This window comes from Myodes glareolus, chromosome 12 (genome assembly GCF_982192425.1).
Source record: "Myodes glareolus chromosome 12, mMyoGla1.1, whole genome shotgun sequence".
Classification (NCBI taxonomy): Eukaryota; Metazoa; Chordata; class Mammalia; order Rodentia; family Cricetidae; genus Myodes; species Myodes glareolus.
In genome coordinates, this window is record NC_142037.1 from 2,066,599 (window position 1) to 2,085,982 (window position 19,384).

Consider the following 19,384-nt stretch of genomic DNA (forward strand, 5'->3'; position numbering starts at 1 on the left):
GGGAGCTAAAGGTATACAATGGAAGAAGGAAAGCATCTTTAACAAATGGTGCTGGCATGACTGGATGTCAACCTGTAGAAGAATGAAAATAGATCCATATCTATCACCATGCACAAAACTCAGGTCCAAATGGATTAAAGACATCAACATTAATCCGACCACTTTGAACCTGATAGAAGAGAAAGTGGGAAGTAGTCTACAAGGTATAGGCACAGGAGACCAGTTCCTAAGCAAAACCCCAGGAGCGCAGACAATAAGAGAAGAACTGAATAAATGGGACCTACTGAAACTGAGAAGCTTCTGTAAAGCAAAAGACACTGTCAGTAAGACCAAAAGGCTACCTTCCGACTGGGAGAAGATCTTCACAAACCCCTCATCAGACAAAGGTCTGATCTCCAAAATATACAAAGAACTCAAGAAACTAGACACTAAAACTCTAATTAACCCTATTAAAAAATGGGGTACTGAACTGAACAGAGAATTCACAACAGATGAACTCCGAATGGCCAAAAGGCACTTAAGGTCATGCTCAACCTCCTTAGCAATCAGGGAAATGCAAATCAAAACAACTTTGAGATATCATCTTACACCTGTCAGAATAGCCAAACTCAAAAACACCAATGACAGCCTATGCTGGAGAGGATGTGGAATGAGGGGAACACTCATTCATTGTTTTGGGAATGCAAACTTGTGCAGCCACTGTGGAAATCAGTGTGGCGGTTTCTCAGGAAACTGGGAGTCAACCTCCCTCAGGACCCAGCAATTCCACTCTTGGGAATATACCCAAGAGATGCCCTATCATACTACAAAAGCATTTGTTCAACTATGTTCATAGCTGCACTATTTGTAATAGCCAGAACCTGGAAACAACCTAGGTGCCCCTCAATAGAAGAATGGTTAATAAAGGTGTGGAACATATACACATTAGAGTTCTACTCAGCGGTAAAAAACAATGACATCTTGACTTTTGCATGCAAATGGATGGAAATAGAAAACGCTTTACTGAGTGAGGTAAGCCAGACCCAAAAAGAGGAATATGGTATGTATTCACTCATATGTGGATTCTAACCATAATTAAAGGTCTTTGAGCCTATTATTCGTGATCCTAGAGAAGCTAAATAAGAAGGTGAACCTGATGAAAATCATGCAGCTACCTGCCTGGAGATTGGAAATAGACAAGAGTCCCAGGTAACCTCGGGTGCATGGGGGGGTAGGAGGGTTGTTTGAAGGGGAGAGGGTTAGAGAGAAGGGAGTAGGGTAGGAATGGGGAAAGCTAGGTGGACTGGGATGGGGGGAGGGAGGAAGGATGGATATGGGATCAGGGAAGAATATATTTCAACTAAGGGAGTCATTTTAGGGTTTACAGGAGACTTGATTATAAATGGGATCCCAGGTCCAAGGAGATCCCCAGATTGTTCTCTGGACATAAGAGAGGGTGCCTGAAACGGCCGAGGCCCATAACCATACTGATGAATATTTTGCTTATCACCATAGAACCTTCATCTGGCGATGGATGGAGATAGAGACAGAGACCCACATCGGAACACTGGACTTAACTCCCTAGGTCCAAACGAGAAGCAGAAGGAAAGAGAACGTGAGCAAAGAAGGCAAGACCAGAGAGAACCTCTATCCCACGATGGATGGCGATACAGACGGAGATCCACATTGGAGCACCGGACTGAGCCCCCCAAGGTCCAAATGAGGAGCAGAAGGACGAAGAAAATGAAAAAGGAAATAAGGACTGCGAGGGATGATATCACCCACTGATTCAAGGGGACGGATCTAATGAGAGTTTACCAAGGCCAGTTGGACTGGGACTGAACGAGGACGCAATCCAACCAGATTCTCTGAAGGTGGCCGGATTCTCTGAATGTGGCTGGCCCGGAGTCTTTCTGAAAAGCCATTGACAATGGCACTGGGACTTGTTTCCTCTGCATATACTGGATTTTGCGGATCCAGTCCGTCTGGACACTCACCTTCCTGGACCTGGAGGGAGGCGGGAGGAACTTGAACTTCCCACTGGGCAGGAAACCCTGACTGCTCTTAGGGATGGAGAGGGAGGAGGAGAGGGAGTGGGGGGAGTGGAAGGGTGTTGGGAGGAGGAGCGGAAATGGAAACTTTTATAATTTAATAAAATTACTAAAAAAAAATCTCATGTTCCTATGCAAAGCTAATCATTGGCATCCAATGGTCCAATATTGGAAAGGAAAGTATATTATATACAAGAAGCCAACAATTATTGTAAAATATGGCTATATTATTTTTTAAAACACACAAAAAATTCTTCCCCATTTAAGAAAAACTCTTTTTAGTCAAAGGAAAAAAATAGAAAGCATTGAACCTTAACATATTGTGAAACAATAATATAATATCCCTCTGTTTGTAATAACTAAAGCCTCGTACAAAATTCAAACATCAAATTAAAATAGTTCTTGATGACCAATTCATTGTGTTCCATTTTCCCAAGCAGTTTTCCTGTTGTGGAAAAGCATGCTTTTTAATAGTATCATCTTTTTTATCAATAGCAACTTAAGTTGTGTTTATGTTATTAGCATTTCCTTTTAGTATACAATTCAAACTTGGTAGTAGATATGATAATAGTGTTTTTTATTAAAAGTGTTCAGTAAAATTTATATAGTAAATGGAATCATTAAGCAGAAATGCGCCATTATTGACAATGCACATTCCAGAAAGCATAAAATACTGAAACATTAAGAAATAAATGTGAATTTGTACAATTTACTCTTGTATGTGCATCTCCATCAATTCCCCATCAAATAAGTGACATGGAATAAATCTTACATTCTTCACCCTTTGTTCTACATGCTACGATGACTTGCTAGTGTAGCTTTGTGGTCTCTGTGAAGACAACAACCTTTAAAACTGTGGAGGACTTCAAAAGCTGAGAAGGCCAGGAACATTTTGAGTCCCAGCCATCTCAAGCTTCATTGGTAGATTTTAATTCATGTCAATCCTTATCCAAGAACTTTATTTCTCTCAGTTCAAATATCAGGCTATTTTGATAGCTCACATTGTGGTTTAATTTGCAAAATCAATAAACAATTAAGTTACATAATGTAGATTATAAGTAAACTCAGTAACAGGTACCTCATGTATTATATGGGAGTGATAAGTGTCAGTCTTCTGTGGGTATTGTTATAAATTTAATTGAACCTGTTTAAATATTTTAAAAATGAGATATAATAAAAATCAAACAATTCCCACCTCCCTTCCTCCATATACCCACCATTGCTTTCTTTCAAATTCTTTGCTCTTTTTTAAACTATTGATATTTCTCTTCTCTCAGAATTCCTTCTTTTCCTGTAGCTCTTTTTATAAGGATGAGGTTGCCTGAGCTTTCCTATTCCACTTTAGGATGTCTATTCATGTCTTCCTTTTTCAGGTCCTGTTCAGGCAGCCTAGTTGACTAACTTGGTCCTCTGTCATTTCTAAAATACTATCTCAGCAGACTGATTCCTTCCAATTGGCTCCTGTATATAACTTTGAGGTGTTGATTACATTTACATTGTCAGGCATTGTAGGCAGATTTTTTTGTCAAGATCATCAGCTCCCCAACAATGACATGAAGACTTTCTATTACAAAAGCTCAACTGGTATCTTAGGCTTGTTTCTAACTAGCTCCTATAACTTAAATTAATCCAATTTTTAGTCCACATTCTTCCACATGCTCATGACCTCAACTCTATTGTGCCCATCCTGCTACCTTCTTGTTGACTCCTCCGCCTTCTTCTTCCCAGTGCTCTCTGTACTAGAAGCACTACCAAAACTCTTTGTGCCTAGATCATGGTCATTTAGCTCCTTATTCACTCAATCACAATGACATATCTTCATACAGTGTAAAGGAATATTCCACAAAAGAGGTTATTTAACAATTTGCAACATTTATCACTAGAAAAATTTTCTCTCTCCAACTTTCAATTTCTGTGCACTTTTAAATCTATGCCAGAAGCCATGAGAGTCCAACAGGTAACAACTTGTGCTCAGATGTCAGTCCACCAGAGGAATGATTCTATGATGGAGGTTAATCCTGTCCAGGTAAAGACTACAAGACCACCTACTCCAGAAACTGTTGCTCAAATTTGTTAAAGCAGCTTGGTGTCTCCCAGATACCTGTATTGTAGTTTGTAATCTCATGTGATGTTTATATGTAATCTCATGATTACATTTCAATCTTATGCGCACATATATCTGTAGGTGGTCAGGAAGATAACCTTTCATTTAGCTGTATCATTTTGATATATAGAAAATATACTAGAACATGCTTCTATTTTATTTTTTAAATTAATTTATACAAATTTCCACTTCCTCCCCTCCTCCCAGTACCCTCCCACTCCCTCCACTCCCTCCCTTCCTCCCTCTCCAGTCCTAAGAGCAGTCAGGGTTTCCTGCCCTGTGGGAAGTTCAAGTTCCTTCCCCCTCCCTCCAGGTCTAGGAAGGTGGGCATCCAAACAGACTAGGATCCCAAAAAGCCAGTACATGCAGACGAAACAAGTCTCAGTGCCATTATCAATGGCTTCTCAGACAGCCCCCATGTCAGCCACATTCAGAGAATCTGGTTTGACCACATGCTCGTTCAGTCCCAGTCCAGTTGGCCTTGGTAAGCTCTCATTAGATCAGTCCCCTTGTATCAGTGGATGAATGCACCCCTCGCAATCCTGACTTCCTTGTTCATGTTCTCCCTCCTTCTGTTCCTCGTTTGGACCTTGGGAGCTCAGTTCAGTGCTCCAATGTGAGTCTCTGTCTCAATCTCCATCCATTGTCGGATGAAGGTTCCCTCTGTCCCTGACTTCCTTGCTCGTGTAGAACATGCTTCTTGACTAGATCTTTTATTCCATGAAGACTGTAGACACTTAAAAGCCTGCTTTGTTCCTTTTGCTCAGACAAATTGCACACAATTAACTCTCTTGTACCTCAGAACAAGTTCAATATAGACTAAAGGATTTTTGTAAGTAGATCACAAGTTTGAAACCTTACAGCTATGCAGGTCAGAGTCACAAGTGTCTAACCAAGGTCACCACACAAAGTACCCTAAGAAAAGCATACGAATTCTTTGCTTTCCAAATCTGCTGACAATAGACCTATGTCTCAAAGATTGTCGTTGGGCATTGCCTCCCCCATCTTGTTAAAATCTTACTTCTGAAACCTTGGAACCTCATTCTGCTATGGGAAATGATTCAGCTATTTATCACTTACCCTAAGAATGTGCCTTTGACCAATGAGGGGTAATTCTTGTAATGTTTTTATTGCTTCCAGCCTCCTGGGAAAACAGTGTATCTAGGCTAGAGGAAAAGAAACTAGGAGGAATTAGAATTAGGACAGGAGGATTAGAATAGACTCAGAATAATAAAGAAATGCAACTGGAACAACATGCTTATGAAGTGTTTCCCTCAGACTAAGAACTACCCTAAGATCCCTTCACTACTCTGTAGCTACTGATCTAAACTCTGAAAGATAATCTTGCTGAACAAGCTCCCACAATATTGATATAGCTACCCATCTTTGTTAGAATTTTCTATTGCTAAGAAGAGATACCATGACCATGGCAACCTTTGTAAAGAAAACATTTAAGTGGAGTGACTGACTGACAGATTCAGAGGTTCAGTCCATTATTATCATGGCAGTACACAGACAAATATGGTACTGGAGTTAAGAGTGCTACATCTTGTAGGTAACAGGAATTTTTGACTGGCTATCACACTGAGGGAAGCTTGAGCAAAGAGATCTTAATCAACCCCACAGTGACACACTTCCTCCAAAAAGGTCACACCTGCTAATAGTGTCATTTCCTTTGGGGCCATTTTCTTTCAAACCATAGCATTATTCTCCCTGGCTCCCAAAGGCTTATAGACATAGCATAATGAAAAGAAATGCATTAAGTCCAACTTCAAAAGTCCCCATAGTCTATAAATATCTCAAATTTCTTTCAAAGTCTAAAGTCTCTTCTGAGATACATAGTGGTATCTTAACAGTAATCCCCCTAAAAAAGATCAAAACCAAAAAGTAGATCACAGACTTCCAACATATCATGGCACAGAATATATATTACAATTCCAAAATGTATGGAAGGGAGCATAGTGAAGAAATACTGGACCAAAATAATATCAAACACAAGCTGGGCAAACTCCAAACTTTGCATTTCCATGTCTGATGTCAAAATACTCTTCAGATCTCCAAATCCATTCCAGTTGAACTGCAACATACTTCTGTCTCTTGGACTATTTCCACTAACAGTTAGCAGCTCTCCTGGGCAGGTACCCCACAACTCTGGCATCTCTAGCATCTTGCAATCAAGGCTTTAATTCACAGCTTCATGAAATGGCTTTTGTAATAGACCTCCATTCAGGGACACCCCTGATACATGCCTGGCCTCAACAACTCTCTTATGTGCAGAGATAAATTCCATAAGCTTTTCTTCTATCCTTAAATCAAAGGCCAGAACCATGTGGCCAAAAATACCAAATTCTACTGCTTACTAGGGCTGGAACATGGCCCCCCTGTTCAATTAAATCTTCACTAGTTTTCCATCTTTCACTGCCTAAGTTTTGCTGTCCTATAACTTGCTCTGTAGAACAGGATCACTTCAAACTCAAGAGATCCACACACCTCTGCCTTCTGAGTGCTGGGATTAAAGACATGTACCTTCACATCAGGCCTAAGATTTTCTTCAGTTACTTTTCACAAGTTGGAATCTTAGTTGGGTGAAATCTTGCCCTAAGATCACCACCTATTTTATTCCGTTTCTTAATCTTTTTATGTCCTTGAACATACGATTTAGGTTCATTTTACTTCTTTACTCTTTTTCACTTCTAAATGTACTTTTGTTAATTTACCAAGTTAATCTTGCTCCTTTTCATTATAAATCTTTATTCGAGTTAGCATTATTATCCAAACGACAAAATATACTTGGTTGTTTTAAAATTTCTTCTGCCAACAAAACTGATCCAAATTTCTTCACTTTAGCCTCAGGCAGACTTTTCAGAAAAGGGCAAAAGGCATCTACTCCACCAAATGTCACAAGAATGATCTATAGGTGGCATACTAAAATTCTTTTCTGAATCCTCTTGAGTCTGCCCCCAACATTTCAAATATCTCTTAGCACCTCTGTCTTCCAATCTCCTACTAGTATGGGCTATTAAGCATTTCTTAAGGCATTCCACTATCTTCATTACGCAAAGTACCAAAGTCCAAATTCCTCCAAACACATGGTCTGGCATATCACAACAATATCCCAGTGCCTGGTATTAATTTCTGTCTTGGTTAGGGTTTTCTATTACTTTGAAGAGATACCATGAACACAACAACTCTTTTAAAGAAAACCTTTAATTGGGGTGACTGGTTACCATTTCAGAGGTTCAGTCCATTATCATCAAGACAAGGAGTATGGGGGTGCACAGGCAGATGTGGTGCTGCAACTGAGAGTGCCACATCTTGTAAGCAACAGGAAGTCGAGTGGCTGTAACATTGAAGAGAGACTTCTACGACCACCTCCACAGTGACATACTTCTTCTGAAAGGGCTACACTTCCTAATGTTGCCACTCCCTATGGGGGTCATTTTCCTTCAAACCACCTCACTACCCATCTACCATATGCGCAGCCTCAAGGATCACTACTTTCTCATGCAATATTATTCAGTATTAGTAAATTAATATGAGACATTAACTGAGATTTATATTTAAAATTAATATATGTATATATATATACACATTAAAGTAAATTCATAAAGAATGTCAATGATTAGAATGTTCTGCTAAGAGTCTTCCTCAAAGAAGTTTTAATGTCCTTGTTCCTCAGGCTGTAGATAAAGGGATTCAACATAGGTGTGACCACAGTGTACATTATTGAGACTACTGCATTACTTCTTGGAGAATGTGACAGAAAGGAGCTGAGGTACAATCCTACTCCTGTTCCATAAAACAGGCAAACAATTGACAAATGAGATCCACAGGTAGAGAAGACTTTGTGCTTTCCACTTGATGATGATGTTTGTATGATAGAGAAACCTATTTTAAAGTAAGAGAAAAGAATTCCTGACATAGGAAGTAGCCCAAAGAGAGTGCCTGTGCTGAATTTGAATATGGTATTGATGACAGGATTTAAATGGGAAAGTTTAAGTACTTCAGAAGGGTCACAGAAGAAGTTGGAGATTTCACTATAATCCTCACAGTTGGAAAAATTTAATATTGCCACATAGTGGAGCAGCAATTCTGCAAGGCTAACGAGAAAAGATCCTAGAAGTAAAACACCACAGCGATTGGGATTCATAATGACCTGGTAATGCAGAGGGTGGCAGATGGCCACAAACCTGTCATATGCCATCACAGTCAGAAGCATATCATCCATACATGCAAAAATTATAATCAGTGACATCTGTGTCAGGCAACCCACATAGGAGATGACTTGGAAGTGAGTTTGGATGTCCACAATCAACCTTGGAACAGTAGTGGAGATGAAACCAATATCAACTATGGACAGGTTGGAGAGGAAGAAGTACATGGGTGTGTGAAGATGGGAGTCAGAGCTTACTGTCAGGATGATGAGCAGGTTTCCACACATGGCCAAGAGGTACATGAACAAAAAGAGGCCAAAGAGAACAGGCTGTAGGTCTGGATCCTCTGAGAGTTGAATGAAATGGAGTTCTGGTAGAGATGTCGAGTTTTGAACATTTTTATTTCTTGAGCATCTTTTGGAAGAAACCAAAAATGTTGTAAAAAAAAGTGTTACCAGTGTGCATATAAAATATCTTTACTATTTGAGTCAAGTAACTACGAGTATTGATTATTTTATCAAGCTTTTTATGACTTCATGAATAATTACTCAGGTGTGGCAAATGCCTTACTAATAGTGTTTTGTTCTTAGCTCATGTGTTACCTCTTGTGAAAATCATATTGAAAATAGAAATCTAACTGATGTGAGGCCAGAATGACTGTAGACAGCTGACCTGTCGTCTCAGTAAAATAAAACAAATACCTTTAAGATAGGATGGTATCTTTTAGAAGCCTCATTTTTGGAAAATTGCCAATCAAGTAAAATGAAAACTTGAAGCACTTAAGCATACTTCTTTCAGTTGCAATAATGTGGGGCAATTTTGGTTTTCTTAGAATATGTTTGACAGTGTGAAGTCCTAGTCTCTAAATTAAAATCAATGATTCCTACCCTGAAAAATATTCTCAAGTTCCAATGTCTTCTTGAAGTTCCTTTTATTCTTTGGTTTCCAAAATGTCTCCATGTTTTGTTTTAGGATTAACATCTTTGTTAAAAGCTTATTTATATTTTTAAACCAGTTGACATATGGTATACTTCAAACTTTTGTAAATATATCTTAGCTAAATTCACATTATCACATATCATCTCTGTCCACCCTGCTAAGATGTCCAATGATGTAAAGAATAATTAAATGTCTAAAAATACATTTGAAATTTTTGCTGCAAAGCTATTTTGGAAGAAATCATTGCCACATAATCTCTGGAAAGTATCTAATATTTTCCTATGGTGATTTTCCTATGTCTACACATGGTTTCCTATGTCTACACAATCCCACTAATCTTTCTGAAGTCCAGGTCAGTGGACCCAGAGCCCTAGTTTAAGTACCTTTTTCCTCAGACAGTAAACTCATTTGCATGTGATTCAGGCATGTGCAAAGATGTCAATGTTCTTAATTCAGCTACAGAGAAAATTTCAGGTTTACTTTTTGGTCAGAGTACACATAATTACTTAAATGTAAAAGGTTTAAAATACAAGAAGTATTAGTGGTACAAAAACATAGGCAAAACCCTAATATCTAAAGTAGATACCACTCACCATGTCTACTAGGACTGTTATAGAAATAATGTAATTCCAGATCATTTAAAATTATGTAGGCTCGTTGCGCTCTGAAAGAGTCAACAGTATGTTTTCCCATTTAAAGTATGGGTTGATGGAAGGGGAGAGGGTTAGAGAGAAGGGAGTAGGGGAGGAATGGGGAAAGCTCGGTGGCCTGGGATGGGGGGGGAGGGAGGAAGGATGAATATGGGATCAGGGAAGAATATATTTCAACTAAGGGAGTCATTTTAGGGTTTACAGGAGACTTGATTATATATGGGATCCCAGGTCCAAGGAGAGATCCCCCAGATTGTTCTCTGGACAGAGGAGAGGGTGCCTGAATCGGCCGTGGCCCATAACCATACTGATGTATATTTTGCTTATCACCATAGATCCTTCATCTGGCGAAGGACGGCGATACAGTCGGAGACCCACATTGGAGCACCGGACTGAGCCCCCCGAGGTCCAAATGAGGAGCAGAAGGAGGAAGAACATGAAAAACGAAATCAGTACTGCGAGGGATGCTATCACCCACTGATACAAGGGAACGAATCTAATGAGAGTTTACCAAGGCCAGTTGGACTGGGACTGAACGAGGACGTGATCTAACCAGATTCTCGGAATTTGGCCGGATTCTCTGAATGTGGCTGGCCCGAAGTCTTTCTGAAAAGCCATTGACTATGATACTGGGACCTGTTTCCTCTGCATATACTGGATTTTGGGGATCCAGTCTGTTTGGACATTCACCTTCCTGGACCTGGAGGGAGGGGGGAGGAACTGGAACTTCCCACAGGGCAGGAAACCCTGACTGCCCTAAGGGACGAAGAGGGAAGAGGAGAGGGAGTGGGGGGAGTGGGAGGGTGTTGGGAAGAGGGGCGGAAATGGAAACTTTTATAATTTAATAAAATTTACTTTAAAAAAATAAATAAAGTATCTAAATATTTCCTCTTTAAAGTATCATAAGATCTTGGACTTCATAAGTCAATTTATTTAGAACAAGCACATGGGAAATACTAGATTATACTTACTTGAACTTGGGTTAGGAACCACGCCTTTGAATATTTTCTGGCATTTAGAAAGCATTTGATTAATACTGTCTAAGTAATAATAATTTTAACAAGAAACTCACCATTACTAAATTATAAGCATTTTGAATGTGTATGTCAGATGTGATATTTTACAGAAATTTGAATTATGGGGAATTAACTTTGAGTTCTTAGTGGCTCTGAATGATTTTATTGACTAGTTTATCCATGTAAATGGCTGACAGGAATACAGGGGACAGATTTTTCCAGAGATATTTCTACATAAATATCTATTGACATAGGTATAAAGAGACAATTTAAATTAACTTAAAACATACTTGATGTCCATTCAGTAGTATGTAATACAGCACACGCTGTCTCTAAAGTGTATTTGCTTACATTGAAAGGTGGTTCTAAGTCTGTCTGTAAACTTCCCACATATATTATATAGGTAGAAGCTGAATCATAACCTCATAAACTGATATGCATAAGACTTTAAGTACTATATTCATATAGGAAAAACTGAAAACTGAGAATAATAAATTGACATTTAAAGAACCTATGAATTGCTTAGGAAATAGTAACCATGGGAAGTAGAATTTAGTTGAAGGAGTGCTCGCATTTTTCTTATCAAGAAGAACACAATTCTGACAAATAAACAGGAAAACCTTGGTTAACAACTCCTGGTTAAAGCAGTTCTGGTCTGTCTCCAAAGAAGTACGTGCAGCAATAGTGTATATTGAAAATCTCCGTATTCATTCAAACGGCCAACTTTGGAATTTCTGTCTCTATAAATCATGGTTAATTACTCAAATATAAGTTGAGGCTATGAAACTATGACCCTGGCTGACTCCCTTTGTCCATGAGCCAGAACCAGGCATGCACTATTACTAAGATAATTTTCCCTTGTTAATCTCTAGGTACTCGTGTCATTTTGAACCGAACAGGCTCGTCAATTCTGTAGCAAATTTATTTCAATCATCACAAAGCTCATCTGTGTTCCTCTATTCATACCACTAACCACTTATTTACCTTACTAAAATATGGTAACTGTCATCTTGTAGCAACAGAATTCTGTATCTTTTAATAGTACTCAGTTAATTGTTCTTATAAAATCAGTCAATATCACCTAAATCATATTACCCCTTTTTGTACTACTGCTGAAACTATGAGATTTATGATATTATCACATATAAATATTGTCCACTTTGCATGCTGATTTCCATGCTTTCCTGTGAAAGACAGCCTCCTAATATGTGCCATCAAAAATGGTGAAATCTACCTAATTACAATTCTTCCAAGATAATTCAATATGGGATGTATTCACATGTAGAATATTTCTATTTGTCACAAATGGTGGAGAAAGTGGTCTTGGTTGGGAATCAGTGAGTTGGGAGGACAATTATGACTTTTTCCACAGTCACATCCTCATACAAATCACAGGATAACAACTTATCTCCATTGGGGAAATGAAAAGATTTGCATTGTATTTATTTGCACAAATTTTTAAAATCCTACAAATATAGAAAATATGAGTTTATTGGGAAATATTTCTGAAGGGCACTGGACCATAGAATTATGTGAATCTCTAATGTGGGTCTTCACACAACACAAAAAAATTGACCTTCCACTTCTGTTTATAAATTTATTATAAAGAATGCCTATACATTCTTTTATCTTCTGGTGAGAATATGTACAACAATTTTTAGGTAACACAGAAGTGCAGCTATTAAACACCATTAGATAGTACAACAAGTCCATGACATGGAATCAAGAACCAAAAAAAAACCATTATTTTGGTTCAATTTCTGTCACTTTCCTGAACTGAATAAAAATGTAAGAAAACTTAATATGTAGAAGTCAGTGTTTTGAGAGAAGAAAGTGTCTATTAATGCAGAAAATGTATATTGTTCATTTCATATCTGTGGCAATGACTCTTTATAACCTATGAAAACAAAAAAATGGAAGTTAGAAGTAGCAAGTTGCTATGAACATAGTCATCTGGCGATGGATGGCGATACAGACGGAGACCCACATTGGAGCACCTGACTGAGCCCCCCAAGGTCCAAATGAGGAGCAGAAGGACGAAGAAAATGAAAAAGGAAATAAGGACTGCGAGGGATGATATCACCCACTGATACAAGGGGACTGATCTAATGAGAGTTTACCAAGGCCAGTTGGACTGGGACTGAACGAGGACGTGATCCAACCAGATTCTCTGAATGTGGCCGGATTCTCTGAATGTGGCTGGCACGGGGTCTTTCTGAAAAGCCATTGACAATGACACTGGGACTTGTTTCCTCTGCATATACTGGATTTTGGGGATCCAGTCTGTTTGGATACTCACCTGCCTGGACCTGGAGGGGGGGGGGGAGGAACTTGAACTTCCCACAGGGCAGGAAACCCTGACTGCCCTTAGGGACGAAGAGGGAGGAGGAGAGGGAGTGGGGGGAGTGGGAGGGTGTTGGGAGGAGGGGCGGAAATGGAAACTTTCATAATTTAATAAAATTACTTTTAAAAAAGAAGAAGTAGCAAGCTATATCAATATACAAAAAATACTTAGGAAAAAATTATAAATTAAAATTTTAATTTAATTAAATTTAAATTAAATTTTAAATTTTAAATTAAATTTAAAAATTATAAATTTTTAAATTAAAATTTTAATTTAAAAAAAATTAATTAAATTAAAAATTTATAAATTTTTTCCTAAGTATTTTTTGTATATTGATATAGTTTGTTACTTCTAACTTTCATTTTTTGTTTTCATAGGTTATAAAGAGTCATTGTCACAGATATGAAATGAACAATATACATTTTTTAATTTATTTTATTTTATTTTTATTAAAAAGATAAGAGTTAACATACATGGAAATAGTACTTACTAAAACTTGGTCATATGATAGCTAAACTGTCTCAGAATTGTTAAACATGCTCTAATTCAGGTAAAGACATAGCAGAGACAAATTAATCCAAAACAAATGTGTCATTCTTTGATTGAGGAGTATTTTTGGTTAGGTTTGGTTGGTTTTACTTTTTTTGGTTATTTTTATATTTCAAATTATAATATAGCAATATTTCTTCCTTCCATTTTAACTCTTCAAACTCCCTATGTAACTCACCCCGCTCTACTGTACTTTTATAGCTTCTGTTTCCATTCATTGTTATTTCATACATATATGTATAATCTCATGATTGCTAATCTTACAGTTTTAAGAAGCTATCCAGAGGACTTAACAGCGTGTATCATTTTAAGCTCTTGTGGTTTCAAACTACAGATGATATAGGAACCTGACCTCATTTCCTCATTAAAAATTTAGTGGCTGAACCTCAGAGTGATGAAGGACTTTGACAACAGCAAAAATAATCAGAAATATGAAGCACAGTCTTTATAGGTCTGTAAACCCAACACTTCACAAGGTGAGTCCAAATACAGTCCAAAAACTAGAAAAGCCTGAGTTGAATTATTGTTTTGGTGTTTTGAGACTGTTCCAAATGCACCTCGAATATACTACCCACAGTCCACACAGCAGAAGTAAACATTCCATTATAAAAGATCTGGAAACAATGAGGGCCTTTTTTCTTTAGAATAACACATTATGAAAGGGCTCTTTACTGAAAAGATAATTTTATGTTTTAATCAAGCAAAGTAACTCACACAAGACTTCATTCACTTCTACCTGATCACTTAGTGCATGTTACACAGGAATGTTGACTTTGCCTTTCACATTCCATAAAATAATATTTATGCAGATGTTTATAATTTTGGAATTTGAAAGAACTATTCAGATTCATTAAGCTACCTAACATGCAGAGCTCAAATCTTCAAACCATGGAAGTCCTTAATAGTTACACACACATAAAGTACAGTTTCAAAAGTATAGTTTCTGAATCACTCTCACCAACAACACCACATACTTTAGATTGCTTATGAAACAATGTAGTACAGCATCTTTTCTGTTCTTTTTGTCATTGGAGGATGGAGAAGCAGTTCTGGGGATAGTTCAATGAGAATCTGAGGATTAGAGAGGTTCAAAATTTTTATTATGGTTATTATAACATCATGAGATCTAAACTTCCATAGTTCATATGATTAGGAATAAGTAATAATTGCTGTAACCTCTTCTTCATTCTCAATTCCCTCACAACTTACATGACTAACCTGTGGGTCTGCATGGTCATGATAAAAGGCTGTGGATATGACAAACCTCCCTTGTTTGTTGGATGTGAAGGCTCAAGCTCATTCTTGAATTCTGAAAATAATGTAATATCAAGACCTTCCTGATAAAGAAACTGCAGGAAGAGCAAACAGGGTTGTGAAGTCCTGGATTATAGAGATCAAGGTGATGACCTAATGGGACCAGATAAAAATTACTCATACATAATCTTAGGAACTTAATTCTCATAGTGGGTAATTACACTGGTCCGCAACATTGCAATCTCTTAGGAATTCCTGGAGTTAAAGGAGGAAACAGAAGAGACGATGAATGCTCTCAAGAGGTTAGCTATGAGGCTTTTGATGTCCTAAATTTTCCATTTCCAATTTATTTCAGTTTGAGATCGCTTAGTAATTCTTTTTTGTTACTACTGAATTCTATTTAATGCTTTCTTCCCTGTCTGCAAAACCCTATTTCTTTCCTATGTGGCAATATGGAGGCCAAAAATTCACCATGTCTATTCTCAAGATTTATGTCAGAGATATCTTTGATGACACTTAGGGAATCTCACTGTTGAACTTGATCTCTGCACCTCTAATGGTCTCTTCCAGCTACTGTGCTGGGAAGTGCCTCCATGAACATCTATGATGCCCTAGAACTCCATGACATTGATAAAATGTGCTATTAGTAAAGGAATCTCAAAGGCTGTTGGGCACATCAATAAACAATTGTGCCTACTCTGAGTATCAAGAGATTGAATGCTATAGAACAGGAGAAGATGGACAAACTGATAATTCAGATGGATGGCACTGAAAACAAACTTAATTTAGTGCAAATACCATACTGGAAGTGTCCCTAGGTGTCTGAAAAGCTGGGGTCATGGAAATGGGGTGTCCCTGTACCCTCACATGGCTGACTTGGTTGGCAACCCTGAAGTCATCCTGCAGGCCCCAACCAGCTCTCAATGTGATCAGTGGTGATTCACATGCTTGTAACAACCTGGCCATGCAAGGCTTCATGATGCTGTCTAAGGTGTCATCTTGTTTCTTGAAATGCATGGGCTTTGGAGCAGTGGTTTCTCACAACCTGAAGAATATCATCAAGAAGAAATGTGGGAAGGATGCCACCAGCATGGATGATGAGGGTGGGATTGCACCTAACATTCTGGAGAGCATAGAAAGAGTCCTTAGAGCTGCTGAAAGTCAAAACTGAGAAGGCTGGCTACACAGACCAGGGTGTCATTTGCATGAACGTGGCTGCCTCTGAGTTCTTGTGGTCTGACAAGTATGACCTAGAAGTCAAGTCTCCTGATGACTACAGCAAGTGCATCATGCCTGACCTAAGGGCTGATATGTATGTCCTTCATCTGGAAAATCCAGTGGTGTCTATTGAAGAACCCTTTGACCAAGACGACTGAGAAACTTGGCAGAAGTGCACTTCCAGGTGGTTGGGGATGATCTCATGGCAATCACACTAAACTGATTGCCAAGGCTGTGAAACAGTTCTGCAACTGCCTCCTGCTCAAAGTGAACCCAATCAGCTCTGGGACCAAGTCTCTGCTGGAATATAAACTGTCTCAGTCTAATTGTTGGGGTTTCTTGGAGTCCTGTTGCTCTGCATACACCAAGGATACTTTCATGACTGATGTGGATGTGGGGTTTAACATGGGGCAAATGAAGACTGGTTACCCCTTGCTGATCCAAGCCCTTGACCAAGTACAATCAGGTCTTTAGAATCAAGAGACAGAGGGACAGAGTGATGCCAAGCTTGCTGGAAAATCCTTCAGTAATACCCTGGCCTACTTGTCATGGACTGGATATCCCTGGAGCCACCAGTTCCTTAAAACATGTTTCTGATCTCATCTAGAAGGCTTCCAGCAGTGCTTCCCTCTCCCCTGCCACAAATTCTTTAGTTGTTTGAAGCCAAACTTGACCACCAGAAGCCCTGTGGAAACCCCAATTTTATAATCATGTGATTAGTGCCAATAAACATTTCTGGCAACTCACTTCCCAGCTAGTGTCTGGAGCCTTCACAACTCTAAGGTAGCCACAGACAAGACCCTCCATTGGTATTACATGCACAAATAAAAGCCTCAGTGACCTCAAAATAAATTAGTTAATGAATAAAATATACTTTCATGTCTTGAATGTTTCATTATGTCATTAAACAGTTTATGTATTCAGAGTTTTCATTGTTCATATCTCTGTAAAATTCTTGAACATTTTCATAATTGTTATTTTTGAAATCCTTGTACTGTACTTCAGCTATATTGTATTTCTCAAGGTCTCTGACAATAGGGTTACTGGCTTCTGGTGGAGGTTAGTTTCTTTAGCTGGCCATGTTTATGTCTTTATACTGGGGTCTAAGCTTCAGAAGCTATGATGTGTGAGGTGTTTCTTGGTGTTTGTATCTGGTCTGGTCTTTGTTGTTTTTACCCCCTCTGAATGTTAGACAAGTATGATGGCTGTGAGGTCTCTGGTAAAGAGTATTTCTATGTGTAGGACTTAGGCTAAATGAATGAATATGGGTTAGGAAAAAAGGCAGAAAAGACTCTGGGAAAGATCTGGGGGATGTGTCCACACCAAAAGCCAGAGACCCCAGGGAATGTAGGTGTGGTGGAAGGAGAGGCTCCTGCAAAGAGGCTGCAGTAGGATATATAATAAGTCTGAAAGAAAATGGTTGAAAAGGCAAGAACACTAGTGCTGGACCAAATGTGGAGTCATCAGTGTATGGAGCTTGATTGGGAGGAGGGACTCCTGCAAAAAAAAAACTGTTACTGGATTAGGAATAAAGTCTAGAGGAACCATAATGAAGGACAGGAAGAACAGTGGGAGATATTACCTGAGTCCCAGACCAGTGTGGCCATGGTGGTCCCTGGCAGAAAGGGTTTGTAGGAATGGAAAGAAATGAAGATGGAGTAGAAGAGAAGGTTGAGAGGGTCAGCAGGAAAGACCTAGTTGGGTCTGCAGCAAGTATCAGAGTCCCCAAGAAGTAGCATGAAAGGAAGGGCTAATGCAAGCAGGCTGCTACAGGACTGTGAGACTGGAAAATGGACATGGCATATGGGAAGGAGAGTGAAAATGCCTACCTGAGTACCAGCCCTCTGTGGTCACTGGAGGTCACTGGTAGAAAGTGTTTGTGGGGATCAAAACTGACAGAAAGGAATGGAGAAAGCCTAGAAGAAAGGCTGAGAGAGTTGTCAGAAAACAGCTAAACTGGGTCCTCACAAAGAGTCAGGGTCTCGGGGGTTGAATATTGTCATAGAAATACTTACTTTTAGTCTTTTGTTCATATTAATTTTGAGAAGGTGGCACTGGAGGTTTAATCCTAGGGTCTTGCAGATACTAAGCAAGCAGTAACACAAAACTGTATCCCCAGTCTCTTCTACTTTTACCACTGTTTTTCAGAGATTCTCACTAAGTTGCCCTACATGGTCTTGAACTCACTGTGTAGACCAACTTACCTCAACTTCCCAAGTACCTAGGATTACTTGTTTGCACCAGTAGACAAGTTCTTTCACTCCTATTTTACCATGTTTTTTTTCCTTTTATTGGTAAGCAGGACAAGGACATTTTAGAGAAAGTTCTTTTAATTATTTGAGATTTTCCTACAATATATTTTGATCATATTTTTTAGCTACTCCACTCCCCAATTCCTTCCATATCTACTCCCACATCTCTCTTCCCACAACTTCATGTTCTCTTCTTTCATAGTTTAATAACCAATCAACTCCAGTTTGTGCTTCCCATATACTTCTTAGTGTGGGGTCATCCACTGGAGAATGGTTGTCCTACTAGGAGTAATAAATACCCTTAAAGAAATTCATCACCTATCTCTCTTTCATTTATCTGTGTATCTATGAATCTATTTTTCACCCAGAAGTCATCAACTGTCCAAAAACTCCTCTAGAATATTGTATACAGGAAACTTTTTGAGGAGTAGGGGGAGCCAGCATTTATTTCTATTTTTCAGTATAATGTTTTCACAATGTAATTTTAATTATACAATTTCTCCTCTCCCAGCTCCTCCCAGAAGCAAAGATCAAGATAAGCAACACACACACAAATGGAGTCCATTTTGTGTTGGCTACTACTCCTGGACATCAGGCCTGTACTGGAGTGTGGTTGACATACCCAGTGATACTCTATCAAAGAAAAGTAATGTCTTAGTTAGTGTTTCTATTGTACCAATAGAAACACCATTACCAAAAAACAAGCTTGGTGGAAAGGATTTCTTGGGCTTACACTTCTTATTACACTTGTAATGCATCATTTAAGGTAGCAAGGAACACAGTCGGGAAAGGAACCTGATGTAGAGGCCATAGAGAGGTGCTGCTGACTGACTTACTTCTCTTGGCTTGCTCAGTCTGTTTTCTTATAGAACCC

The 19,384-nt window shown here is 38.7% G+C and overlaps 1 protein-coding gene and 1 pseudogene across 1 annotated transcript; one reads left to right on the forward strand and one right to left on the reverse strand.

Annotated features, from left to right (window-relative positions):
* Positions 1 to 3,720: 3,720 nt before the first annotated feature.
* On the reverse strand, positions 3,721 to 15,024 carry LOC125401345 (olfactory receptor 7E24-like). The gene is made up of 4 exons (XM_087912337.1): positions 15,005 to 15,024; positions 7,778 to 8,702; positions 4,809 to 4,860; positions 3,721 to 3,827 (listed from the first exon to the last, which is right to left on the reverse strand). The coding sequence occupies exons 1-4, from the start codon at positions 15,022 to 15,024 to the stop codon at positions 3,721 to 3,723; spliced, it is 1,104 nt and encodes a 367-aa protein (XP_087768463.1).
* A 488-nt stretch (positions 15,025 to 15,512) lies between these two features.
* LOC125401343 (alpha-enolase pseudogene) lies at positions 15,513 to 16,855 on the forward strand (annotated as a pseudogene).
* The last annotated feature ends 2,529 nt before the right edge of the window (positions 16,856 to 19,384 follow it).

Bases quoted from the DNA above. Each gene is read 5' to 3' on its own strand.
- LOC125401345 (XM_087912337.1), bottom strand. From the start codon at position 15,024: ATGACCATGCAGACCCACAG. The intron at 4,861-7,777 runs ACTCTTAGCAGA...AGTGTCTACAGT, and splicing joins TTAAAACTTCTTTGAGGAAG to CTTCATGGAATAAAAGATCT. The intron at 3,828-4,808 runs GTCAGGGACAGA...ATTGTGATTGAG, and splicing joins TGTTCTACACGAGCAAGGAA to TGAATAAGGAGCTAAATGAC.